The 25843-nt window shown below is 53.4% G+C and overlaps 1 protein-coding gene across 15 annotated transcripts in view; it reads left to right on the plus strand.

The window, feature by feature from the left end:
* Positions 1 to 25843, plus strand: part of MROH1 (maestro heat like repeat family member 1) — a 68532-nt gene that overhangs the window by 11350 nt on the left and 31339 nt on the right. For 8 of the 15 annotated variants that reach the window (XM_034668769.1, XM_034668782.1, XM_034668779.1 and 5 more), the window contains exons 2-12: positions 534 to 626; positions 2476 to 2546; positions 3560 to 3705; positions 8115 to 8333; positions 8736 to 8898; positions 9069 to 9167; positions 12703 to 12854; positions 13366 to 13506; positions 13873 to 13965; positions 17400 to 17478; positions 17766 to 17879. In XM_034668769.1, the coding sequence (XP_034524660.1) occupies positions 2525 to 2546; positions 3560 to 3705; positions 8115 to 8333; positions 8736 to 8898; positions 9069 to 9167; positions 12703 to 12854; positions 13366 to 13506; positions 13873 to 13965; positions 17400 to 17478; positions 17766 to 17879 (1228 nt within the window). In that variant the 5' untranslated portion in view covers positions 534 to 626; positions 2476 to 2524. Of the gene's footprint in view, positions 1 to 533; positions 627 to 2475; positions 2564 to 3559; positions 3706 to 8114; positions 8334 to 8735; positions 8899 to 9068; positions 9168 to 12702; positions 12855 to 13365; positions 13507 to 13872; positions 13966 to 17399; positions 17479 to 17765; positions 17880 to 25843 lie in introns of all 15 variants that reach the window. The other 7 variants (XM_034668772.1, XM_034668773.1, XM_034668775.1 and 4 more) reach the window with 3 other exon arrangements.

Consider the following 25843-nt stretch of genomic DNA (forward strand, 5'->3'; position numbering starts at 1 on the left):
GATGTCCATCACCAAGATGACTGAGAACTACTGTTCCTTTTTAGTTGTTTTGGTCAGGAGAGCAAATTGGTCTGTTACTCCCATCCGGGCTAGGGGCTGATATCTCATGCTTGTTTACTTATTTTTTGTTCCTGTTTGTGTTGGGTGCACATGGCCTTTTGCAGTCTATGAAGAGCGTTCCAAACTTGCTGATTTTGAGTTGGTTTAGCCCTTGTTTCTTCCTGGGTGGTGGAGATGGGGCAGCTGTGGCTTTTCACAGGGCAAAGCCTCTGGTCCAGGGACAGGTGCTTGCCTTGTAGATTCAGGCCAGGTCTAGGGATTCAGGGTTTAGGTTCTATCTGACGATGTGCTGCCACCTTTAAGAAGTATCTTTGGGCTCTTTCTAGAACCTGCTGCCAGCATACCTCATACCCCACCTGACAGCTGCGACATTTTCAGCCCTCCATTCTTTTGGGGTTTGTGGTTTTTTGCCTTCTTGCTGTGCCACAAATGGAATGTGTATTTCTATTTCTTGTTTTCCTTGTTACTTTTAGATGCTTTCTACGAAGAAAGGGGAAACACCTTGCTGATGCCAGCATCTTTAAGCCAGAGTCTTCCCATCTGCTTGGGATTCCTGGAGATTTCTGGTTTGCCAATTTTATCTTGTTTTCTAGTGCTCTTGTGGGTTTATTCTTTTAAAACTTGCATTTTTGGGACACCTGGCTGGCTCAGAAGACCATGCGACTTTTTTTTTCTTTTTTTTTTTTTTTTTACGATTTTTATTTATTTATTTGACAGAGAGTGTGCGCACAAGCCGGGGGGAGTTGCAGAGGGAGAGGGAGAAGCAGGGTCCCCGCTGAGCAGGGAGCCCAGTGCAGGACTCGGTCCCAGAGCGGGCAGAGGGAGAGAGACACTGGGATCACGACCTGAGCCAAAGGCAGACGTGTAACCGGCTGAGCTACCCAGGTGTCCCTGCATGCAACTCTTGATCTTGGGGTTTTGAGCTTGAGCCCCATGCTGGGTGTAGAGAGATTAGTTAAAAAACAAAACCTTAAAAAAATAAAATAAAAATTTGCGTCTTTTCTGTCATTTCATTGAGGCTGTGGTGGGATGGGTGCGTGCTTGGGGCCAGTCTGCCTTCCCGAACTAGACTTCTCACTCACTTGTCATTCCGCTGCCACGCAGCCCATGATTTCTCACTTTGCTTCTTTCCTTCCTGAGTGTCCATACCCAGATGAGTGTTGCCTTGCTTGGTTAGGGGCAGGTCATGGCAGCTAGCCTTTATCATCTCTGTCCTCTTATGTCTGAGAGGTAGTCAGGGAAAAGCCCAGGGTGGAAGTGCTTGATGAAGGGGTGGTGGAGTTGCCAGCAAACAGAAGACATCCCGTTAGAAAGCTGTTAGCTACCATGCTGAAGGCCTGTGTCCCCTCTGACCTTAAGGACCTTAGGGAGGATGACATAGGTCTGAACTTGGGGCAAGGGGCAGAGGCACTTGCGTATTGATGGACTTTATTCTTTGGGTCCATCTGTTGCAAGGGCTTCTTCAAAGTGTGCAGTGTTTGAAAGCTGCACCTCTTTTTTTTTTTTTTTTTAAGATTTATTTATTTGAGAGAGAGAGGGGGAGAGGCAGAGGGAGAGAGAGAGAATCTCAGGAAGACTCCCCACTGAGTGTGGAGCCTGATGTGAAGCTTGATATCACGACCCTGAGACCATGACCCAAGCTGAAACCAAGCATTGGTCACTCAACCGACTGAGCCCCTCAGGCTCCCCAAAAGCTGCACCTCTCAAATGCCATGGGCTGTTTGGATAGTTGGTTTCTGGTGGCAGGGAACTTGCTAGACCCCCATGCTGCCCATCCAGTCTCCCTGAGCCCTGAGGAGGCTCCTTCTGACTGTGCTAGAATTCTCAGGCATGGGAATCTGGAGCCTGCAGTGAGCAAGGCCCTCGTTCTCGGCCCTCGGTGCAGGTTTCCCTGGCCTCACAGACTGTTGGTGAGGTCAGCCTTATGTATGCCCTCTCTTTACCGAGTGAAGGAAGATGCCGTAGGTGGAGGCAGTGACCACACTTCCTCTGGTGGGGCTGCCAGGTGGGGCAGAGGAGAGCTGGCGGCTGTTGAGGGAAGCTGCCTTCTGTCCTCCGTGATCGACCCTGCCACGGTGTGGCTGATAGCTCCCCAGGAAAAGGCACTGAAGCCCTGGGGTTTTTTGATGAGTTTTAATTTTAAAATTTTTAGAGAGAGTGCATGTGAGTGGGGGAAGGTGGGGGGACAGGGGGCAGAGGGAGAGAGAGTCTCAAGCAGACTCCCTGCGGAGCGGAGACCCAACATGGGGCTCCATCCCAGGACCCTGAGATCGTGACCTGAGCCAAAATCAACAGTTGGGGGCTTAACGGACTGAGCCCCCCAGGCGCCCCTGAAATCATGTTTTTTACAAACACAGTGACTGCCTGTAAATGGAGGAGGCGTGTGATTTAACTGTTGTGTTTTTCTTGCTGCAGATTTGAGAAGAAGCTGTCCCATGTTCACACTGGGTGAGGCACAACCAAGATGACAGAGTCCTACGCGAGGAGTGAGTGTGTTGGCTGGGTAGGGCCCCGAGGGCAGGATGCGGGAGGGTGGAGTGCCTCCTAGCTTTTGGGTTTGGGACCAGAGGAGCACCTGGCATTGAGTGAATGGGGCTTGAAGGAAGGACTGTTGCATGAGCATACGTCCTCTGTGTTCAGTAAAAAAAAAAAAAAAGAAAGAAAAGAAAAGGTAAAAAAAAAATGGTTGTCTCTGTAGCAAATGAATCACAGGGGGATGAGATTTGGCCGCTGGCCATGTGCGGTGTGCAGAATGGTGTTTGCTGGGTACAGGGGGTTTTGTGCTCTGTGGAGAGGGGTCCTTGTGCCTTTGCCCCTTTCTACACAAGACCTGGGTCCAGCAGCCACTCTGGCTGTCCACTCTGTCCCTGCAGCGGGGCCAGCAGTTTGCTGCCCCACAGAGCTCTAGCTCCAGGAGAGAGGACTGTTAGTGCTTATTTGCAGGTACCCTGCCTTGAGCTCCGGGGACACTGAGGATGGCAGGGTCCTGTCCAGGGGGCACTGAGCAGGAGAGGTCTGGCTCTGAGTGTAGGGCATTGACCAGCAGGGATGGGATGATGAGGAGTCATCTTTGGGAGCAGTTAGTGGGACTGGGGTGCTCCCCAGCACTGGGCAGTTGGCCATCTAGCCCTGAGTTTGCAATACCTCCCTTTTGTAGCAGCCACGGTCCAGTGGGGGCAGGAGATGGGAAGCCAACGCAGCCTGGGGCGTAAGGTCAGGGTCGAGTTAGGCAGAATGCCCGCAGAGCAGGTGGCGGTGGGTCCCAAACAGAGACCCTGATGAGCAGGGTGGACAGAGGTGGCATGGGTGCAAGAGCACCTCAGGTGTGTATGGCTGAGGTGGGCAAGGCAGCCAGGCAGCGGGGGGTCAGGCGTGGTTGCGGAGGCGACGGAACAGTGCAGGAGCGCGAGGGGGCAGGCGTCCTCCAGCTCAGGGGCCGAGGCGGTGGCTGGTAGGGTTGGATGGGCCCGAGCACACATGCTGGGCTTCGTCGTTGCAGAGCTGGCCGCCATCCTGCTGGACGCCGTCACCGACAAGGACCCTGTGGTGCAGGAGCAGGTGTGCAGTGCCCTGTGCGCCCTGGGAGAGGCACAGCCGGAGGAGGCGCTCAGCGCCTGTGAGGAGTACCTGTGGCAGCACGAGAAGGTACTCCCTGCCCAGGGCTGCGGAGCCGGGTTCCTGTGGGCAGAAAGCCACACCGGCAAGTCCCAGTTCCCTCGAGAGGGGGCATTTCCAGGACAGACGAGCTGCCTTGTCTGGTGGCCAGCGGCTCAGTCCACATGGGGGCGTTGGGTGGGGGCGATATGGCGTCCAGCTGTCACACACGGAGGCTGTGTTGCCATCCCCATTCACTCACTGGCCAGACACCAGACGGGTCTCCCTGCCGGGGTCTGTGCTGTCCCCCGGGGAGAAAAGGCCCCTTGTCATCAGTTACGGGAAGAGGAGCAGGTGGGCGAGCGCTCGGAGGTAGGGGTGGAAGGGGTGGCTGCCCGGGGAGGTGGGGCCTTTCCCTCACTGCCCTCCTGCTGACTTGCAGGGGTGCCACAGACCGCTGGGGGCCCCGTCCGTGCCGTCGGAGAGCCTCCGAGCCAGCGCTGTCCTCCTGGGCTCGCTGCTGTCCCCTGCGCATTGGCTTTGCTGGCTCCCGTCCTCTGGAATTGTGTGCCATCTCTAGTTTTTCTGAGTGTGCTTTGGGCCCTTCCCGGAAGGGAAGGAGACGTTTGTAGCCTTGAAAGATCATTTTTCTCTTTGTTTGATTTGACACCTGATAGGGAAAAAGGGATCTGTGTACAACAGGGGTTCATTCTGTCTCGTGTATCAGCTTCCATCTCCTGGGGAAATAGCTCAGTCCCACCAAGTGGCCCCTGAGCCGACTACCGCAGCTTTGTGATGCCCTGTGGTGAGGGCCTCTCCTTCCTCCCTTTGGCTCTCTTTGCTGTTCCTGGGCTTTGGTGTTTGTGTAGGAAGCTAGGACTGCCCAAGGGCACTGGGATTAGAGATGCACCATTCGTGGCAAGAGAACACACCCCACGCTTGGGCACTGTGTGCGTCCACCGTGGCTCTTCTGTGGCTTCATGGAGCTTTGCACTGCTTCTGTGCTGGGTGCCAGGGCCCTTCTCTGTGTGGCAGAAAGGCTCCATCGCCGGATGTGCTGAATCAGTGTCTGACTGTGACAGCAGACTGGGGCCGCCCTGGCCACTTGAGGAACCGGCCAAGGAGTGCTTACTGAAGGCGGCTACAAGAGCCTTTGTTAGTTTTAGCAGTTTGTTGCAAAATTTAAGTGTGCTTTCTGCTTGTCATTTTCTAACTTATTTATGATTTTACCCCTCCTCTAGCCTTTTTGGTTTCTTTAACCAACTTAAAAATCTTTCTTCACGTTTGCATATTTCCGGTAAAGGTGTGTTAAGTGGGAAGCTGTCCTATTGGACGTGTGTGCTCCTCTCCAGGCACCTCCCGTTCCCTGGGGCTGCTCACGTCCAGGTTCCACCACTTGCTTGTGCTTCATCAGAGCCTTGCTTTGTGGGGCCGTGCCTTGCACGGTGTGCACGCTTCCCAGCCCATCGACTCTCCCCAGAGGGAGTGTGGGCAGGGCGTGCACAGGGGCACACAGGCTCCTTCACAGGGGTGCTCAGGCCGGGGGCGTGGGAAGCGACTAGGGAAACTGAGGCAGGAATAGCCGTTCAGGTCTGTTGAGGTTCAAGCAAGAGCAGACCTGTACTCATCCCAGTTCTGGAGGCTGGGAGTCCAGGGTCACCGTGCTGGCAGCTTCTGTGTGTGGCGGGGACCCACTTCTTGGTGTGTAGACCACCTTCTCCTTGCTGTGTGCTCACATGGCAGAGGGGAGGAGGGGGCTTCCTGGGGTCTCTTTAGAAGGCACTGATCCCACCCATGGGGCTCCACCCTCGTGACCTACTCACCTCCCGAAGACCCCGCCTCCCACTACAATCACTCTGGGGGTTAGGTTTTCACATAGGAATTTCAGGGGCTTGAATGTGAGGGCGATCCAGCTGCGACATCTGTCACCCCATTGATCGCCAGGGTTGATTCGGCTGATCTGGCTGGCTAGACGGGTGTCCCCTTCCTCCCTTACCGCTCCATGCGTGTCCCTCCCGGAGCTGTGTGCTCGAAGAGGACGACCTTCCCCGATAGAGGAGGACCGTTCTTCGGTCAAGGGTCTCTGAGTAGCTGCGCTCCCTGCTAGACCCTCCAGACGAGCTCTCCAGGAATTTAAGGGGCTGCAGTCTGGAGCAGTAGTGAAGCCAAACTTTCCAGTAGTGATTGAAGTTTTTCTTCTCTTTGTTCTTTCTGCTTTTTCGGGCTGGTTTCAACTTCATGCGCTCCTGTCTGGTTTTCTCTAGAATCTCATCCTAATGTAAGGGACATTTAAGTGGCCACTCGTCAGCACGCTCCAAGTCTCCACACGGAGGCTGCGTGGGGTCCGCAGCAGGCAAGCCCGTGTGTGGGTGTGGGTCCTGTCTCACCAGGGCCGCTCGGCTGGTACCACGTGTTCCCACTCCCCCCGTTAGAAGTGGAGTGGTTCCTTCGGTCCTGTAAGGGACTTCAGAGCCCGACATGAAAACACGAAGTAACGCCAGACACCCGCAGCCGCAGTGGAGGGTTTCCTCTGCTACTGAGTCACGCCGCTGGCTCACGGTCGAGTCTCCGCAAGTGAGCGGCTTCGGCGTACTCAGGTCAGGGTCTTAGGTGGGTGCTGGTGGTCACCACATGCACTGGGACTACCCGTGCCAGGGTCCGGCCTACACACGGCCTGGGCGTCCAGGTCGTCTCTTCAGCAGACTTGGTCAGTCCTGGGGGGAAGGGCAGAGTGACGGGTTCACCGACAGCCTGTCACTCATCAGACAGCTGAGCTGGAAATCTCACACGCACCTGCTCTGGGCCTGGATTGGCAGCAAGCGAGCCCAGAGCACTGTCTCTTGTCTGTCCCAGTTCAGTTCCTGCTGTGCTCAGATGACAAAGAGACTGTGGTTTTACCGCTGTGCGTGCGGAGCCTGCTGAGGCCCGATGGAAAACCTCTGTCGGGGGAAGCCATTGCCTCTCAGCCCGATGCGAATGGTGTGCTGCCTGTTGAACTTTGAAGAGCAATGGAAAATGGGGGAACCAAACCCACGTTTTCTTTAAAAACAAGCGGCTGTCGTAGTCGCTATCAAAATACCAATGATGTTTTTTTGCAGAAATAGGAAAAGCCATCCTAAAATTCATACGGAATCTCAAGGAACCCAGGATAGTCCAACAGTGTTAAAAACGAGCAAAGCTCGGACTCCCACTTCTTGGCTCCAAAACCTACTGCAGAGCCGCTGGAGTCATCAGGGTGGTGGGGACCCGCGTGGAGACAGACATGTAGACGAGTGGAGTAGGATCGAGAGCCCAGGTCGAAGGAATTTTGACAAATTTACTACCGAGACAACAAAACTGAAAACTGGAGCTTTCCCCCAGAAAACTAGGGCAGGTCATGTGATCTGTTCATATATCTAGAGATGTTTATGATGTGTTGGCTTTTTTCAGGAGCAAAGATCATGTCCATTTGTGGGCCCGGCTGCTTGTGGCCGCCCTGGGAGGGAGTCTGTGCCCCAGCCTGAGCCGCAGCGCCATCGTCTGTGCGCCCCTGCTTTTCTAGGTTCCTCCAGCCCGAGTAGTCTCTCTTTCTTCCCACTTTGTCTCTGGTCACGCGAGCTCAGTCCTGTCCCAGCACAGGCCGGGTACCACCTGCTGCACAGTGCCCGCCCCACCTGGATGCTCCGTTCCTGGAGGTGGGGGTCCTTGGGAAAGGCCAGTCTGGTCTTCCCCTGACCTCTGCAAGTTTCTTGCCCTCTCCTCCAGACTCTGTGAGTGCCTTGGGGCTCCTAGCGGATGGAGCCTTCCGTGTGGCTGGGCTGGACTCAGCTCTGCAGCTCTGTCATTGCAGTGGGGTGTCTGGACTTCCTTGCCCAACGGCTCCCAGCCCCCACCTGCAGCTTCCCCATCACCACACGTCCTCAGTTAGGGCAAGGGTGAGTGCCCGGTGGGGTCGCAGCTGCCAGGTCCAGACGAGGACTGTGTCTGGGCCGGTGCAGAGCTCACCCAGAGCAGGGGAGAAAACCTCAGGTGGTGGCTGAGCGGGGCGCAGGGGCTGGGCAGTGCCGTCATCTTCCCTTTTAGCCTCAGGGCTCTTGGGCATATTTGTTGGCTTGGGGAGGGGTGTGGCAGACGAGTCCGTCCCGGGATGGGAGGGTGGGAGGGCCCACCAAGTGGCCTCCTCTGACGGGCACTCACTGGGAGCCTGATACACGCCTGCTGGCAGAGAGCTTTGTTGTGATAGGAGCTCTCAGGGCAGCGCAGCTTCTGGCCGGGAGACCCTGGCCACAGCAGGGAGGGCTACTGTCTGCTGCTCGTGGGTCTTGCACAGAACACTCTAGGTGCTGCTGACTATCCTGTGCCCACGGCCACTTCTCACGGTCCTTTCTGTGCGAGGCGCTAAGGTTCTGGGCCCAGAAGGAATGGTCAGACATGCTCCTTTCTTCCCTTGTTGGGGCCATGGATGATGTTGTTTGGCGTAGGTCTCTAGAGAAAACAGGAGGCATCAGCAGAGCGCCTGGGTGCTGGGATCACCTTCCAGGACCTTCCTCAATGGTTTCTCTGCTCAGTTGGCACATCCTTACCGGACAATGATCCTGAGGGCCATGGAGACGGTTGTGAGCGGTCACATCGGTGAGCTGGACAAGGACATGGCCAGGGCCATCATCCTCCTGGCCTCCAGCGAGATGACCAGGGTGAAGGTATGGGCACACCTGTGTGGCTTGGGGGAGGGAAGCCTCTTTACTAGAACTTCCTACCCAAGCTCATTAAGAATGTGGTCACCCATAACTTTAGGGGTGGAAATTGAAGCAGAGAGCAAAATTCCTGAACTTTCAGGGCAGATGTGAGGGCTCTAGTGCCTTATCTCGGTGTTGGGGGATGGTGCTGGGCTCTGCATGGGCTCTGGCTCCCAGTGGCAGCACTCTGCTCTCCCTGCGGGTGGAGGCGGCAGGTGCTTGGCAGCTGCTCCCGGGCAGGGGAGGGCCTGGGGAGAGCCTGAAAACAGGGCAGAAGGTCTCACTGTTGCCTCTTGGGCAGTTGGAGGGTGAGGCCCTGTCTCCTCTGTTCAGGGCGTCAGTGCCGATTTCGGGGCGGGGGGACAGGAATTGGTATGCGACTGGCAGCAGGCCGCCAGCAGTGTCCTGGTGGCTGTTGGGAAGCGGTTCATCGGCAAGGTGATGGAGGAGCTGCTGAGCAAGTTCCAGCCTGGGGCCCTGCCACACTACTTTGTTGTGCAGACCCTCGCCAACCTCGCAGCTTCCAATGGTAGGTACTGCTTGGCCCGCCTCCACCTGCATTTCGGAGCGAGTCGGGAGGGCCTCTCCACCATGTGTCCCAGGCACCTTCTGCCTCTCCCTGGGACACGGGGCGCGTGGAGCCCAGGCCAGGTGAGGCAGGTGGTGGCAGGGCCTCCCTCACGTGCCCCCCTTTTGCAGTGTTTGGGATGGTGCCCTTCCTGACGTCCATCCTGAGCACCATGCTGCCCATGCTGGGCATGGCCAAGCACGACACAATGAGGGCGGTGTTCTGCTGTGGTAAGATGGGGTCTCTGAAGGTGGGTGAGGTCTCCGGGGAGGGGGCTGGGAGCTGTCTGCTTACCCCTGGGCCTCCGTGGAGGGTCATGAGTCCTTGGGCTACAGCAGGAGGGCCAGGCACTCACAGGTGACTGCAGAGGTGTGGGCAGGGACTCGGCCTCTGCCTCTGGCTGCCTGTGTCTGCTTCTGGCTGCTGGTAGGGACCCCCTCTACCCTACAGTGCAGTTCCCTGAGGCCTGGACACTTGTGGCGGTGCAGGAAGAGACCTCCCCAGAGCCTCAGAGACTCCCCATTTTTCTCCCTGCTCAGTGCTGGGCATCTCGTAAAGGGGTTATCACTATCCTTCCTCCTCCTGTGTCTGCTGCCCTCTGTGTGCCTGGGCAAGAGATGGCACCATGGCAGGCCCTTGGTGGAAAGGGAGGCATTCCCATTGGGAGGGGAGCAGAGGCTCCTGAAACACAGGGGGTGTAGCAGGGGGCTGGGCCTTCCTTAGCAGCCAGTGCGCCGCCCTTACCATTTGGCTTCCTCAGGAATGCTGCCAGCTCTGGTACTGAGGGGAGGGAGGGGAGTACTGGGTCGGCCAAGACCCTCAGAATAGGACTCTGGTTAGGAAGGTCCCAGACATGGGAGGGGTTGGTGACGGATAGGATCAGGGGCCACCCAGAGCTCAGCTGAGGGGTTGTTGGATCTTTGCCAGCTGGCCTTGTCCTGCTGTTTCTCCTTGGTACACTGGCATGGTGTGCCGTGAGCGGGCTGAGGCCACCTGTCCTTGCGGGCAGGCCTCTGTCCCCTGAGGACAATGGCCCTGGGCCAAGCACAGCACTTTGTGCATACTCGAAGGTCCTCACTGGTTCAGTTCCTAGGATGCTTCAGCCAGGTGGGGGAACAGCGGGGACGCCCAGAGGTGGAGTTGGTGTCCACCAGACAGCCGGGTACACGGCGGGCCTGGCCGTCCTGGCAGCACCGATGGCAGCCCCCGATTACTGCCCATGAGGAAAGTCTCTGAGAGGAGCAGAGCCCTGAGACTTGGGGGAGGCAGACCTTCTGGGGAGAAGAAGGTGGGCAAGAAAGAAAAGGCATCATTAATCCTTGTGGAGGTGAGAGGGGAACGCAGATCATGTTACCGCAAGGCAGCTACTTCCCAGAGAGCGCAGCTGAGCTTTTCAGGGTTACAAACACGATGACAGATGGCGACCAGAAATGGAAGAGAAGGTTGAGGAAATCCCCCAGAAAACAGAGCAAAGATACAAACATATGGAAAATAAAGAAGGAAGGGTTGGCATGAAGTCGCGTTCAAATAGCAGACACCGTCAAAAGAATGAATGGAGCAAGTGGGTGGAAGAGCCGTGAAGTCCCCAACTGCCCCGGAGCTGGGGGTTCCAGGCAGAAGGGTCCTCCGAGCACCCACACCAAGATGCCTTCTCCCCAGCTCAGAGGAGGGCGCCGTGAACTGACGGATTTGCACCCTGCCCAGACGCTATGTGAGTGGGTGGGTGGATGCCAGGGTCCCCACGGGTGTGGCCCCATCTGTGGCCAAGGGAGGCCCAGGATGCTGGCAGGAGATGTGGAGGTGGCATTAGTGACCCCTGCCTGGGGAACCAAGCTGGCATGGCATGAGCTGGCTGCCCTGGCCTTGGGAGGGAGGCAGCATGCAATGCTACAGACACGTTCTGAGCAAGAGAAAGATTAACCCCAGCACTTGCTTCTGGAGGAAAGGAAATGGAGCTTGGGGAGGGTATACAAGAATGGCTCTTTGACCTTCTGCGTGTGTGTATAACTGAGTAACAGTTATAACCTAGTAACAAATTGGGGAGGTCAATTTCTGCTTCCGGCAATATAGTGGTCTGGTCCCCTGAAAAACCTCACTACAGAACGCCAAGGAACACTGGTCAGTTTGACCACCATCCTGATTGTGGAGCTCAGAGAGGCGAGGGCATCGGGTGGACAGGGAGGATGAGAGTGGGGGTCTGACCCCACTCCACGTGGCAGTAGCCACATGGCACATGGGGGCGAGTCTGTCTGGGCTGGATCCTCTAGGAGCCCATGATGAGACAGAAGGGCTCCAGGACGTGGTTTTCTTCTGAAATTTCTTTATTTTTATCTTTTACTTTTTAAAAGGTTTTATTTATTTGAGAGTGAGAGCGCACACAAGCAGGGGGAGCAGCAGAGGGAGAGGGAGAAACAGACTTCCCGCTGAGCAGGGAGCCCGCTGCGGGACTCAGTCCCAGGACCCTGAGATCATGACCTGAGCCGAAGGCAGACGCTTAACTGACTAAGCTACCGGATGTCCCTCTTCCGAAATTTCTTCAAATTCTCTCTCTTGGGAACTCATAACTGCGATTGCCCTCATGTACACCTAGGGGTCAGGCTTATTCTTTCTGTTGGACTGGGGAGCTCATGTTGAGAAGTTAGCCATGTAAGTGGGCCACGTGAGAGCTGGGCTGGATGGGGGCAAGTGGGCCTGGCGGGTGAAGTGGGGGTTGCCTCCGAGGGGGTCTCACAGGCTGATGCAGTCCCCTCCCCACGAGGCCTTGGGAGTCACTGGCTCTCCTGGCCGTTCCCCGGCTCCTCCACTACCCAGCATTTAGCGGGGCTGCACGACAGGGCCCTAGCTCGGCCTCTCCCTTGACCCAGGGTCCACACTTGCTGACCACTCGTAGATCTCCATCTCTGCCTGGACTTGTCCATCAGGGTGTCCGCAAACACAGTCACCTTCAGAGACGCAGCACGCCGTCTCAGGCCTGCCCCACCCCAGCCTGGGCCCTGCCACCCTGGCAAAGTGAGCGGCATTTGTGTCCATCTGCGAGGGGTGAAGTGGGCACAGCACCTCCCCTTCTTGCCTTACAGCTGGCTGGTGTGGGCCGGGCGCTGTGAACTGGGGTGGTTGGTGCCTGTGCTGGTTTCCCGGAGCTGCTGTAACACAGTGCCACAAACTGGGGCACTTCTGACAAGAGAAATGTGGGGCACCGGGCTGGCTTTGTCGGTGGAGCGTGTGACTCTTGGTCTCTGGGGTTGTGAGTTCGAGCCCCACATTGGGTGTAGGGCTTACTTAAAAATAAAATCTTAAAAGGAAAAAAGATAAAAGTATTCTCTCTCAGTTCTAGAGGCCAGAAGTCTGAGATCAAGCTGTCACCAGGGTTGGTTTCTTCTTGGGGGTTCAGAGGGGGGCTCTGCTCCCTGTCCCTCCCCCGTGTCCAGTCTGTGCCCTTCTGCCACACTGCCGTCCCCTCTCTGTGTTTGTGTGCTCTCTTTTAGGGACACGTAGGATTTAGGGCTCACCGCATCCCACCATTATCACATCTTAAATAGTTATATCTGCAAAGATCCTCTTTCCAAAAAGGTCACCTTCTGAGGTTCCAGGAAGGACATGGGCGTGGGGGACGCTGTTCACCCCAGTGTAGTCATGGAGTCGTGCACTTGGCCACTGTGCTCGGAAAAGTGTCTTGCAGGTGGCTGGGGGTGCTGGGGGGGGCAGTGATGCGGATGTAGTGTTCTCAGCGGTAACCAGTGACCTCAGCACCCACCCTCGTGATAGCTCTGCAGTACTTCAGCGAGAGCACTCTGGAGTATCTGGCCAACCTGGACCAAGCCCCAGACCCCACGGTCAGGAAAGACACCTTTGCCACTGACATCTTCAGTGCCTACGACATCCTGTTTAACCACTGGCTGCAGAGCCGTGAAGCCAAGGTACCACCTCTTCAGTGTGTTGGGAACTGTGGCCTCCCCTTGCTGGTCGTTCTCTCCCATCCCCACGGGGTCCTGGTCTGCTCCCGAGGCCTGAGCCTCTCCCCATGTGCTGCAGGTTTTGGGGGAGGGGATGTCAGGGAGGGAGGTGGAGCCGACTGTCCACACAGGCTTCCCGTCCCGTCCATGTCCGCCTCCTGGCTCAGGGGGTGGGTGTTTCATCGGGGAGTGGAGGTGCCTGTGCAGGGTCCCTAGAGAATATGGCTTGTTTTCTGCCCTCCTCCCCCGCTCCGCCTGGAGGTTCCTGCATTGTCTGGCGGGGGAGGGGTGTGTTTTCCATACCCTGGCCTTGGTCACTCTGACCTCTCTGGCTTTGGACCCCTGTTGGACCCCCTGGTTATGTGGTGATGTGGGTTTCCTCACTTCTGGTCCTGGGTTCTTGGTGAATGGGCCTTTTGCCTCTCCACTCGGGTCAGTGGTTTGGGCCTGGGTACCATAGCACTCTTCCTTTCAGCTCCGGCTGGCTGTGGTGGAGGCTCTGGGGCCTATGAGCCACCTGCTGCCTAGCGAAAAGCTGGAGGAGCAGCTCCCCAAACTCCTGCCCGGAGTCCTGGCCCTCTTCAAGAAGCACGCGGAGACCTTCCACGTGTCCAAGGTGCGCACCTGCACGCTGTGGCCTGTGCAGAGCTCTGTCCGCTGACTGGTCCCCACCTGGCTCAGACGGGAGGGTGTAGGCACCTGGGAAGGGTCACTCAAAGAGTACTGTTAGAGTCAGTGGTGAATGGGGCCCAGTAATATTCCTCCTCGCTGCCCTGCCCTGCCCTGCCCTGCCCAGGGGTCCTTCACCTCGGCCGTCATCTTGTCTGTGGCCCCTATCCTGAGACTTGCCCTCCTCTCTTCATTCTTGGTGTGGAGGTAGGGCTCCCTTATCTGAGCCCTGAGGTGGGGTCTTCGTGGCCAGGAGGTGGGGCTGGGGGCTTGAAGTAGGACCTGTGGCCCCTCTCCTCCCCGTCTTGAGCAGAGCCTGGGCCAGATCCTTGAGGCGGCAGTGAGCGTAGGCAGCCGCACACTGGAGCCCCAGCTGGACTCACTCCTGGCCGCTCTGCATGCTCAGGTAGGATGCGCAGGGGACAGGAATGGGGGAACACCTGTGGTGGGGCAGGCTGGGGCTCCACGGCTAGGGTACAGGAGGGCACGCTGGGGATGGGGTGCTGGGGACAGGGCTGGTATGACGGGGCAGGTCCTGGTGCTGCCCATCGTCAGGTCTTGGATGCAGATGCCTGCTGAAGCTTGCAGGGAGCAAGAGTGGGGTGGGCTGTCCAGCCTAGCACTGCGGAAGCTGGGGTGTTCCTTCCATGGTGGGTGTGGCCCTGGGATGAAGCTCCTCCCCCAGGCAGGAGTCGGTGGCCATCAGGACAGAGAGAGGCCTGAGATGGTCTAGGGGCATCTGTACTGGCTGTGGGCCCTGGGAAGCCTGCAAGGGGGGGTCCTGAAAAATACTGGAGATGGGCTTCAGTGCGCCCATGAGCTGGGCAGTCCCCTCTCTCTAAGTCAGAGGAGAGATGTGGAGGTCACAGGGACACAGGCAGGTAGGTGGGTGGAATGGTAGAGAGCAAGTCTTGTCCATGGACTCTCTGAGAGGAGGGGAGGGATGTGGGTCTCCTTCCTGCTCTACCCACCCCCCCCACAGCCTCTCCCTCAGCAGCCGGAATGCAGGCCTGGCCCCACATGGTCCTCCCAGCCAGGGGGCAGCAAGGGTTGCAGTAGAGAGATTGAACGAAGATAATGAACTTGAAAAATGGTGAAATGGTTAGATTCCTAAAAAAATTAAAATGTCAAACTTGGCAGGAGAAGAAAGAGAGCTCAACTAAACCAACAAATAGTTGACCAGATAGTCTTCCAAGACCTTCCTTCCTTGCAACACATGTACGCAGGGCTCACATGGCTCTAAGGTTGCATTCTACCCAACTTCTAATTTCCATCCCATACACGTGGTTTGGAGACTAGGCAGACTCCGAGCTGCCTGGTGGAGTGAAGTCAGTGCCGCCCAGGGAGCTCTAAGTCCGCATCTACTGTCAAAATGGGAGGGACCGAGAAGCTGTCAGGTGCTCCCTCTCAAAAGTAGATGAGGGAAAAAAGCCTGGAACCTTGGTTGATGCAGAAAAAGCTTCTGATGACGTTCAACGCCTATTTATCGTTAAAACTCTCAGCAGTAGGGACTGGGGAAGGACTTCTTGAGCTCATTAGAGTTCACGCACCCATGCCCCCAGCATACCTCCTTGTGAGTGGGACACAGGCGCATTCCCTTAGGGTCAGAGCAGGACAGCACCCCCTCCCCAGCAGTGGAGCCTGGAGGCTCTAGGCTTTGTGGACCGTTGTCCAGCCTCCCCGCCTTGTCCCTGCCCCTGCTTTGTTTCTCCCTGTGGCACTCACTGCCTTTTAATGTCCTCGACACCTGACTGCCTGTTGCTCGCCTCTCCGCAGCTACGGTGTAGACGGCCTGAGGTTGTAGTGTTGTCTGTTTTCACTGCTGCGTCTCCGCACCTGGCACAGTACCTGCCACTTGTAAGCACTCAGTAATTCCTTCACCTAGAAACCCACTCGTGCGCACGTAGAATCAGTACACAGACGTAAGAGCTCGTAATAAACTCAGCAGGGTCGCCAGTTGCAAGAGTAACGTATAAAACAACAATAGTTTTCTCCAGTGGCAGTGTGGGAGCGACCCACTGGACAGCACCCAAAACATACCGTTTATAGAAGCACCAGGAGCGTATCATGACATGTCCTAGAACTAAGCTCACCAAGAACGGCCGAGATCCCTACGGAGAACAAGTTTACAGCTCCGAAAACGTAACAGTGAGAAAAGAGACTGCAGCAAATGGTATCGTGTACTTAGCGTTGCAGGTGATCGCAGGAGAGGACACTCGGGCAGGAAGAGCAGGGGCGTGTGGAGCGCGGCTGGGAGGGAGACACGGGCACGGGGGCTGAGAAGCGCACACGATGAGATTTCCTCCTGCCTCACAGCTGCCCATTCATGTCTCCTGTTGTTCTGCTGGGTTTTCGGTTTCCGTACTGACCAGCTTTTCATCCTGTGTGTCATTCCTGCTCCTGCTTTGTCCTTTGGCATGTGGCTCTGTCCGTGATATTCTCTGCCACCAGAATTATCTAATGTTTCCTTCGTCATGTACCTGTGTTTTATGGTGTGGGTTTTGTTATATTTAGAAAAGCCTTTTGAATTCTGCAAACTGTTTTTCAGATCCTCCTATTACCCAATATACTTTTATTGTTTAATCCACCTGGAACTTATTTTAGGGAAACTGTGAGTGAGAATCCAACTTTTTATTCTCTCCAGACAACCGGCCGTTTGCATTAGTTAATCTCGTGCTGTGTAGCCAATGATTCTGAAACGTGGCACCTTCACGTGGCAGCTGCTGGTTACTCCATGACCACAGTCGGTGCAGGGTCCAGGCACGGCTTGGCCGCGTGGTCCTGGCTTGGGGTCTCATGTGGCAACATTCTGAAGGCTCAGCTGGGGCCAGGGGGCCGGCTTCCGCTAGGGTGCCCTCACAGGGCTGTTTGCTGGAGGCCTTGGTTCCTTGCCACGGGGCTCTCCACGGGGCTGCTCGCGTGTCCTTATGCCTTGGCAGCTGGCCTCCCCAGAGGGAGAGCCTGCTGTGGTGCCTTTGTCACCAGATGAGGTCTTTACAATGGGAAAAGCTAGGAACTCTCTGGGCACCTGGGGCCAGTGCCTGCCCCTCGCCTGCTTCCTCCCGTTGTCTGAGCGCCAGCAGGGTCCATTTTGGGGCAGGGCCTGTGGTTCTGGGGACTCGCTCCATACTATTGGTCACTTCCACCTTGCAAGATGGGCTGTTCTCAAGAATTGCCATTGAGCATTTGCACAGAGGCCCTGCTGGCATCCTTTGCTGTGACCCTGACCTAGGGTGGGGGGGAGGGACTGGGAAGCCGCCTCACAACTAAGTCCTGGGTGACTGTGTAGGGGGCTCCCATGTCACCCGCTGAGGTGAAGTGAACCCGAGAGACACATTTGCCAACAGCTTCAGTTTTTGCTTTAGCCAATGCAACTTTTTTTTTTTTTTTTTTTTTTTTACAATTTTGAATGAGTCGGTACGAGGGGATTTGGTTTCCAGTGCTTTCTGTGTTCTAGAGATTAGTGGTTTCCAGCCTGTGCCAGAAGGAGGTGTGACACTATCTCCTGGCTGCTGGTGGGAAGGAGCCAGGACTCGGCTCCCTTGAGACACCAGGGCCAGCTGTGTGTCCGCTGTCCCCCCTCCCCCAACAGCAAGGGCGGAGGCTAGAAGCAGCCTCTGATCATGGGCGTATGCATCTGTGTCACCCCCAGAAAGTGCTGGAGTGACCTACACCTGGAGGCTCAGCTGCCTGCCGCGGTGGGTGTAGAAACCACGAGGCCTGGACAGTCTCTTTGGGCCCCCCGTCTGTAGGAGCGTGTGTCATTCCGTCTGGGCTAGTGGGGCCCTTGGGAGGCAGCAGCGCCCCCCCATGACTGTTGTCTCCTGCCCCTTGGAGCAGATCTGCGTGCCCGTAGAGTCGTCCAGCCCCCTGGTGGTGAGCAACCAAAAGGAGGTTCTGCGATGCTTCACTGTGCTGGGTAAGCAGGCTGCGGCCTCCCGTGCAGGGCCGTCGTGGACACGGTGTCTGCTCGCCCGGGGACCGCTTGTGTGCAGGGTGGCGGCTTTGGTCAGGGGTTGGAGCTGAGGAGGTTTCTTTGTCTGGCTGTCCCTGGGCCTGTGTAGCTTCAGAGCCTCATCCCAGAGGCCTGGCCTGGCTGCAGCCCCTGGCGTCAGTCCTCCCTGGCCCTTGGGGTTTGCACATGCCAGCGTCAAACGGAGCAAAGGTTATAACAAATACTTTTTTTGAATGTTGCTTGCCCTGCAGCTTGCTGTGCACCTGACCGCTTACTGGCCTTCCTGCTGCCCAAACTAGATGCCAGCAATGAAAGGACCCGCGTGGGTACCCTACAGGTCGTGAGGCATGTCATCAACTCAGCTGGTGAGTATCCAGTGGGGGGCAGGGCCTGAAAAAGGCAGATACTGTCCATCTTTTAGGTGAAAGGAACATCTTGCTCTGATTCTTTTTTTTTTTTTCCCAAGATTTTATTTATTTGAGAGAGAGAGCGTGAGCGAGCACAGATGGGGAGAGGGACAAGCAGATTCCCCGCTGAGCATGGAGCCTGACATGGGGCTCGATCCCATGACCCAGAGATCATGACCTGTGCTGAAACCAACAGTCGGACGCTCAACCAACTGAGCCCCCAGGCACCCCTTGCTCGGCTTCTTTAAAGAATTTTCCCTACTTTCTATTTTGCAAAATTCCAAACTTTTTGAAAAATACCTTTCTCCCCACCAGCAAATGCCCGTCGAAGACATTTGCCTTTGATGGGTGGCTGCACACGCTGGGGTGCTGCACCCCTTCCCCGGGCCAGGCGTTCCCTGCTTGCCCCCTGGCCTGTTGGCTCAGACACGTCGTAGGTCATCTGTCACGGCTGCCCCTGCGGGGGTCCGGTCAGAGAGACCTGTCTCTTAGGTGGGGGCCCCTGGGAAGGTGCAGGCCGGCTGTTCATCAGAACACCTTTCAGTCTGCGTGTGTGTCATGACTCCCTCACAGTCAGATGGAAGGCTTCAGTTTTCTGCTTCTAAGACTCATTTAATCAGCAATGAGCTTGGACACTTGGCACACCCGAGTTTGTGTTTTTTGATGAGTCCTGGTCAGTAAATAATGGCCACAGGCCATGGTCGGCCTGCAGCCTGCTGTCGGGAAGCCCAAGCTCTGTGCGGATTTTCCATGTTAACAGGTTGTGAAAGCAGAGTGTGACAGGCCACACGTGGTGCTTGAGGCCTAAGATACTTTCTCATTGGCCCTTTATGGAACAAGTATGCTGACCCCTGTCCTGTGAGGTCTGCTGTGGGTTGGGGCTGAGTGACAAACAGTACCTACGGACATGAGGCATCTTATGGCGTCGGGGGAGGATGCCCCGTGGGAAGGGGCCAGCAGCCCCTCCTCGGAGCCCTGATTCCCTGATGGGGAGGCTGAGGTGACTCGCCCGCATGGCTTCTCTGGGCGGCAGCCGGCAGTGCTGGGAGCTGGGCCTGTGTGCATGTGGGCGCTCAGCACGTCCCCGTCCCCGACCGGGCTGCCTCGCCTTCCTGAGTGGCCCCCTCGTATGTCTGTGTCGGGGTTGTCTTGTGCTCCGTAGGTCTTGTTTGTGGGTTCTTTGTGCCCTGACACACATGCACGTGTATGTATTTAGGGAAGAATTTTTATTTTCTATTTTCTTATGTCCTGTGTTCAGTTTATTTAAACAAACAAAGACCCGGTTCACCCATTTTCCCCACCCTCCCCCTCTGCAACCACCAGCCTGTTCTCCGTGTCTGGGAGCTCAGTTTTATAGATACAGATAGGTGATAGATTTTCTTTTGTTTTTTAGATTCCATGTGTAAGAGAGATCGCCCAGTATTTGTCCTGCCATCTGAGTCTTGATTAGTCTTTTTTTTCTTGAATGTTCTATCAATTTTATTTTTTTCATTTAAATTCAGCTAATTAGCATATAGCACATTATTCACTTCAGAGGTAGAGGTCAGTGATTCATCAGCTGCATGTAACGCCCAGTGCTCATCACATCAGTGCCCTCCGAATGCCGTTACCCCAGCCCCCCACCCACCTCCCCTCCAGCAACCCTCAGTTTGTTTCCTAGAGTTAAGAGTCTCTTATGGTTTCTCTCCCTCTCTGATTTCGTCTTATTTTATTTTTCCCTCCTTTCTGCTATTATTCTGTTTTGCTTCTTAAATCCCACATATCAGTGAGATCATATGATAATTGTCTTTCTCTGACCGACTTATTTCACTTACCATAATACCCTCTAGTTCCATCCTGTCATTGCAAATGGCAAGATTCCATTTCTTTTGATGGCTCAGTAATATTCCAGCATATAGACCACATCTTCTTTATCCATTCATCTGTCAAGGGGCATCTGGGCTCTTTCCATAGTCTGGCTGTTGTGGACATCGCTGCTAATGAACACTGGGGTGCAGGTGCCCCTTTGGATCATTACATTTGTATCCTTGGGGTAAATACCAGTAGTGCAATGGCTGGGTCGTAGGGTAGCTCTATTTTTAACGTCTTGAGGAACCTCCATACTGTTTTCCAGAGTGGCTGCGCCAGCTTGCATTCCCACCAACAGTGTAGGAAGGTTCCCCTTTCTCCGCATCCTCGCCAACATCTGCCGTTTCCTGACTTGTTAATTTTAGCCGTTCTGACTGGTGTGAGGTGATACCTCATTGTGGTTTTGATTTGTATTTCCCTGAAGCTGAGTGATGTTGAGCACGTTTTTATGTGCCTGTTGGCCATTTGGATGTCTTCTTTGCAGGAAATGTCTTTTGATGTCTTCTGCCCATTTCTTGATTGGATTATTTATTCTGTGGGTGTTGAGTTTGATAAGTTCTTCATAGATCTTGGATACTAGCCCTTTATCTGCTATGTCATTTGCAAATATCTTCTCCCTTCTGTCGGCTGTCTTTTGGTTTTGTCGACTGTTTCCTTTGCTGTGCAGAAGCTTTTTATTTTGATGAAGTCCCAATAGTTCATTTTTGCCTTTGTTTCCCTTGCCTTTGGAGATGTGTCTGGAAAGAAGCAGATGCAGCCGCGGTCAGAGAGGTTGCTGCCTGTGTTCTCCTCTAGGATTTTGATGGATTCCTGTCTCACATTTAGGTCTTTCATCCATTTTGAGTCTATTTTGTGTGTGGTGTAAGAACATGGTTCAGTTTCATTCTTCTGCATGTGACTGTCCAGTTTTCCCAACACCTTTTGTTGAAGAGACTGTCTTTCTTTCATTGGATATTCTTTCCTGATTTGTCAAAGGTTAGTTGACCATAGAGTTGAGGGTCCATGTCTGGGTTCTCTATTCTGTTCCATTGATCTATGTGTCTGTTTTTGTGCCAGCACCATACTGTCTTGACGACTACAGCTTTGTAATAGAGCTTGAGTCCAGAATTGTGATGTGTCCTGCTTTGATTTTCTTTTTCAACATTCCTTTGGCTATTTGGGTTCTTTTTTGGTTTCATACAAATTTTAGGATTATTTGTTCCAACTCTGTGAAAAATGTTGATGGTATTTTGATAGGGATTGAATTGAATGTGTAGATTACTCTGGGCAGCACAGACATTTTAATAATATTTGTTCTTCCAGTCCATGAGCATGGGATGTTTTTCCATTTCTTTGTGTCTTCCCCAATTTCTTTCATGAGTATGCTATAGTTTTCTGAGCACAGATCCTTTACCTCTTGGGTTAGGTTTATTCTCAGGTATCTTATGGGTTTTGGGTGCAGTTGTAAGTGGGATCCATTCCTTAATTCTCTTTCTTCTGTGTCATTGTTAGCATTGAAATGCAGCTGACTTCTGTGCATTAATTTGATATCCTGCCATGTTGCTGCATTCCTGTATGAGCTCTAGCAGGCAGTTTTGGGGTGGAGTCTGTCTTTTGGATTTTCACATAGAGAATTAGGTCATATGCAAAGAGCGAGAGTTTTCTTCTTTGCTGACTCAGATGCCTTTTATTTCTTTTTGTGGTCTGATTGCTGAGGCTAGGACTTCTAGTACTGTGCTGAACAGCAGTGGTGACAGTGGACATCCTTGTCATGTTTCTGACCTTAGGGGAAAAGCTGTCAGTTTTCCCCTCATTGAGAATGATATTCGCTGTGGGCTTTTCCTAGATGGTTTTTATGATATTGATTTATATTCCCTCTATCCCTACACCGTGAAGAGTTATCATCAAGAAGGGATGCTGTATTTTGTAAAGGAAGTAGATTTTTTCTTATCAAATGATATAATTCAAAAACATGCTTTTCCCTTGTCTAGTACACCTTAGAGAATTAAAAGTGTCATCATGCATTATCATTTTTTCTTAAGATTTTATTTATCAGAGAGCGAGTGAGAGAGAGAGCATGAGCAGGGGGAGTGGAAGGCAGTGGAAGAAGCAGGCTCCCCGCTGAGCGGGGAACCTGATGTGGGACTTGATCCCAGGACCCTGGGATCCTGACCTGAGCCGAATGCAGATGCTTAACTGACTGAGCCACCCAGGCGCCCCTGTTATTTTTATTTTATTTATTTTATGTATAACACCCATACAAAGATCACACGTGTTTACTGTTCAGCGTAATGACCCCTACCTGTGCCTGTGAGAACTCGGCACTGGCCTGGAGCCCCCGCTGGACTCCTGGCATGTGGTGTGGTTAGGGCCTGAGCTTGTGAATTACTTTGTAACTGGCTTCTTTCCCTCGGTATTCTGTATGTGAAATGTATTCGTGTAGTGCAGCTCCTTCACTTCCTGTCTGTGATGCATTCCAGTGAATTTATCCATCTCCCCAGGGGTGATCGATAAGTAGCCGTCTCCTGTGTTTTCTGTTACGATGCACCATGCTACTGGGAACACTGCTCCCATGCACGTTCAGTTAAGCATATGCCCAGAGATAGTTTCGGGTCATAATGTATGCGAATGTTCAACTTTAGTTGATAAAATCATTCTGTTGTCCAGAGTTTGTATCCCAGTTTATACACCCCACGCCTTATTATCACAGGCAGCATGTGAGCAACGTTCGTTGTGCCCTTGCCAACACCTGTAGTTTCTAACTTCAGCCATTGCAGTAGGTGTGTGTTGTTTCCCATTCTGGTTTGTTTGTTTTAAGATTTAATTTTAGCACACACCCAAGCGGGGAGGGGCAGCGGGAGAGGGAGAGAGAGAATCTCAAGCAGAAGCCTCGCTGAGCGTGGAGTCTGACACGGGGCTCGATGTCACAACCCTGAGATCACGACCTGAGCCGAAACCCAGAGTGAGATGCTTCACCGACTGAGCCACCCAGGTGCCCCTCATTCTGGTTTTTATAAAATTAAAGCACATATTTAGTTTGACTTACAGTGAGGAATTCAGTAATAGCTTGTTGATCTATCAGAAGTCCTTAAAACATGTTTTTTTCCTCAATGGTAACCAGATTTTATTCTTTTTCTCTTCACCTTTATTGAGACATAATTGACATATGACATTGTGCAGCATTAGGTTGAAGGACCAGTGGGTGATGGCAGCCTCTCCCCTGGTGGGACGGCTTAGACCAGAGCCCCTCTCCCCACTGCAGGCCTCACTGATCACAGGAGCTGCTGTGTCCCCAGTGCCGGCTGCGTCTGTGGCCCTGTTCATGCCCTGGGCACCTGTGGGAAGGCCCCGTTACTGTCTGTTTTGTAGGTGAGGGTAGGAAGGCACAGTTCAGGAATGGCCCCCAGCCTTGCGTTAGCATGAGTGGCAGATCTGAGACGGACACCCAGCTTGGGGTGAGCCGGGGCCCTGCTCTTTTTAGAAGTCCTCGAATTTTGAATTAAAATATTATAGTATGATTAAGAAGTTGGGGCCATAGTTGGATTCCTTTGTACCGTGATCCAGGAATCCTTTCTTGTGTGGGTGGCACTGCCATACCCCTCAGGTTGGCCCCATAGGAAGCTCTTGCCTCTTCCTGTCCTTGCTTCACTGTTCTGGCGCATCGGGCATGCTCACTGAAAATTCTGATGACAGTCTGAGTTTCCTTACAGATGATTTGGTCTGTTGGCCTGGATGCTCAAGGGATGTTTATTTTTTTATTCTAAATCCAGAAATTTTATTGACTGTGTTGGCTGTCCTGGGGTGATTTTTTTCCCAGATCTGTCAAGTGCCTTTTCAGCGTGTAGTTTCAAATCTTATTTTATCTCAAGATTTTTATTTTTATTTTTATCTCAAGATTTTTATTTTTATTTATTTATTTTTTTTTTAAGATTTTATTTATTTATTCGACAGAGTTAGAGACAGCCAGCGAGAGAGGGAACACAAGCAGGGGGAGTGGGAGAGGAAGAAGCAGGCTCATAGCGGAGGAGCCTGATGTGGGGCTCGATCCCATAACGCTGGGATCACGCCCTGAGCCAAAGGCAGACGCTTAACTGCTGTGCCACCCAGGCGCCCCAAGATTTTTATTTTTTAAAAAGATTTTATTGATTTATTTGGCAGAGAGAGCAGAAGCGGGGGGAGCAGCAGAGGGACAGGGAGAAGCAGACTCCCCACTGAGCAGGGAGTGGGAGGCGGGACTCGATCCCAGGACCCTGAGCCAAAGGCAGATGCTTCATTGACTGAGCCACCCAGGCACTGCCAATAGCATTCTCTTAATTCTTGTGCCTTCGTAGGAAGTCTTTAAATCTTGTAGAGTATCTCCTTCAACTCTGTTTTTCAAGATTGTCCATCACCATTAAAAAAACCTTTTTATTGTAAGACAGATCACAGGCAGAAACCACACAAGACGAACGTGGCTTAATGACTCATTGTAAGACAAACACCTCGGAGTCTCTAACTAGGGCCCTTGGGTTGAACTTGTGGCTCCAGAAGCCCCTTCCCTGCATCCCGTTCCAGTAAGAACCCAGTAAGTGAGTTCTCCCGATTTTATAGTAACCACTCCCTTGTAGCTCAGGCTGTATCATTCACTTGTATGCCCCAAGGTGTCATAGTTTAGTCATTAAAAAAACCTGGTACATTCGTCAGTGTCTCTTTTTTTGGAGTGTTGCTTTTTGTTTATATTTGTTATAAAATACACATGACAGAATCGACCTCCTGAGCATCTCTGGGTGTCCAGTTCCGTAGTGTCGCTTACAGTAATACTGTGCGGCGGACGTCCTGAGCTCTCCATTCTGCAAAACTGGAACTGTCCCCATGAAACAGCAAGCCCCCGTGTTTAAGGTCTTTCTAAACTTTGCCCCCTGCACGCATTCTTTTCTTTCCCTTGTAATTTATGTGTAGAGACGCCTGGGCCACTGGACCTGTAGGTCCTCGCAGCCGAGTCTGCTGACCTTTCTCAAGGTGGGGATCAGCGTGTTTCTCTTTCATCTGGATGTCTGGCAAATTGGCAACTGGATTCAGAGACAGAACGAGGATCAAGTTCAGTCCCTTTGGCAAGACCAGGGAAGGCCCTGTGATGCCTGGTTTTCTCTCCCCCGCGGTCTTTTTTTTTTTTTCCTAAGATTTTATTGCTTTATTTGACAGAGGGAGAGAGCACAAGCAGGGTGAAGGGCAGAGGGAGAGGGAGCAGCAGATCCCCCACCGAGCAGGGAGCCTGATGTGGACTCGATCCCAGGACCCGGGGATCCTGACCTGAGCCGAAGGCAGACGCTGCACCAGCTGAGCCCCCCAGGCGCCCCTCTCCCGAGGTCTTGGCTGCATCGATGATCAGTGTCTGGGGCAGATTTGGTGATGCTCTGATGTGGTGATTTCTTCTTCACTGAGTAATCGGAATACTGTGATGAAAAAGCACTTCCCTCGTGTCCTGCGTGCTCACGGACAGCTGTGGCTCCCTTGAAGAAGCCGGGACTGATCGATTCTTTTGCTGTGTTTGTCAGTTTTCAAGAAAATAGATTGGTTCCCTAGTATCCTCTAAATGTAACTTTTTTTTTTTTAATCTTAAAAGCTCATAGGGATGATTAAGTTCTATTATATTTGCTTTTAAAAGACATTATTTGGGGGGTAGGGGAAAAAAGGCATTATTTTATGTCACGTCTCGAAGAAAAAGAATCCTAAGTGCTCATGGTTTTAACATATTTAATGGGTTTCAGTTCACTGCGATTGTTGCCATTATCGAAGCTCAAATTGTATCGTCTTTGGGCCATGGGAGCCCCTTCAGGTCGGAGTCCTTTGGCGTGACCGCTGTGGTCTTTGGCAGCTCCTGCTCTTGGCTCGTAGGTATTTTCCTTTCCTTTCCTTTTCCTTTTCCTTTTCCTTTTCCTTTTCCTTTTCCTTTTCCTTTTCCTTTTTCCTTCTTCCTTTCCTTTCCTTTCCTTTCTCCTCCCTCCCTCCCTCCCTCCCTTCCTTCCTTCCTTCCTTCCTTCTTCCCTTCCTTTCTTTCCTTTCTTTTCTTTCTTTCATTTATTTATTTGACAGAGAGAGAGGCAGCGAGAGAGGGA

The sequence above is a fragment of the Ailuropoda melanoleuca genome, chromosome 9 (assembly GCF_002007445.2).
Source record: "Ailuropoda melanoleuca isolate Jingjing chromosome 9, ASM200744v2, whole genome shotgun sequence".
Taxonomy (NCBI): domain Eukaryota; kingdom Metazoa; phylum Chordata; class Mammalia; order Carnivora; family Ursidae; genus Ailuropoda; species Ailuropoda melanoleuca.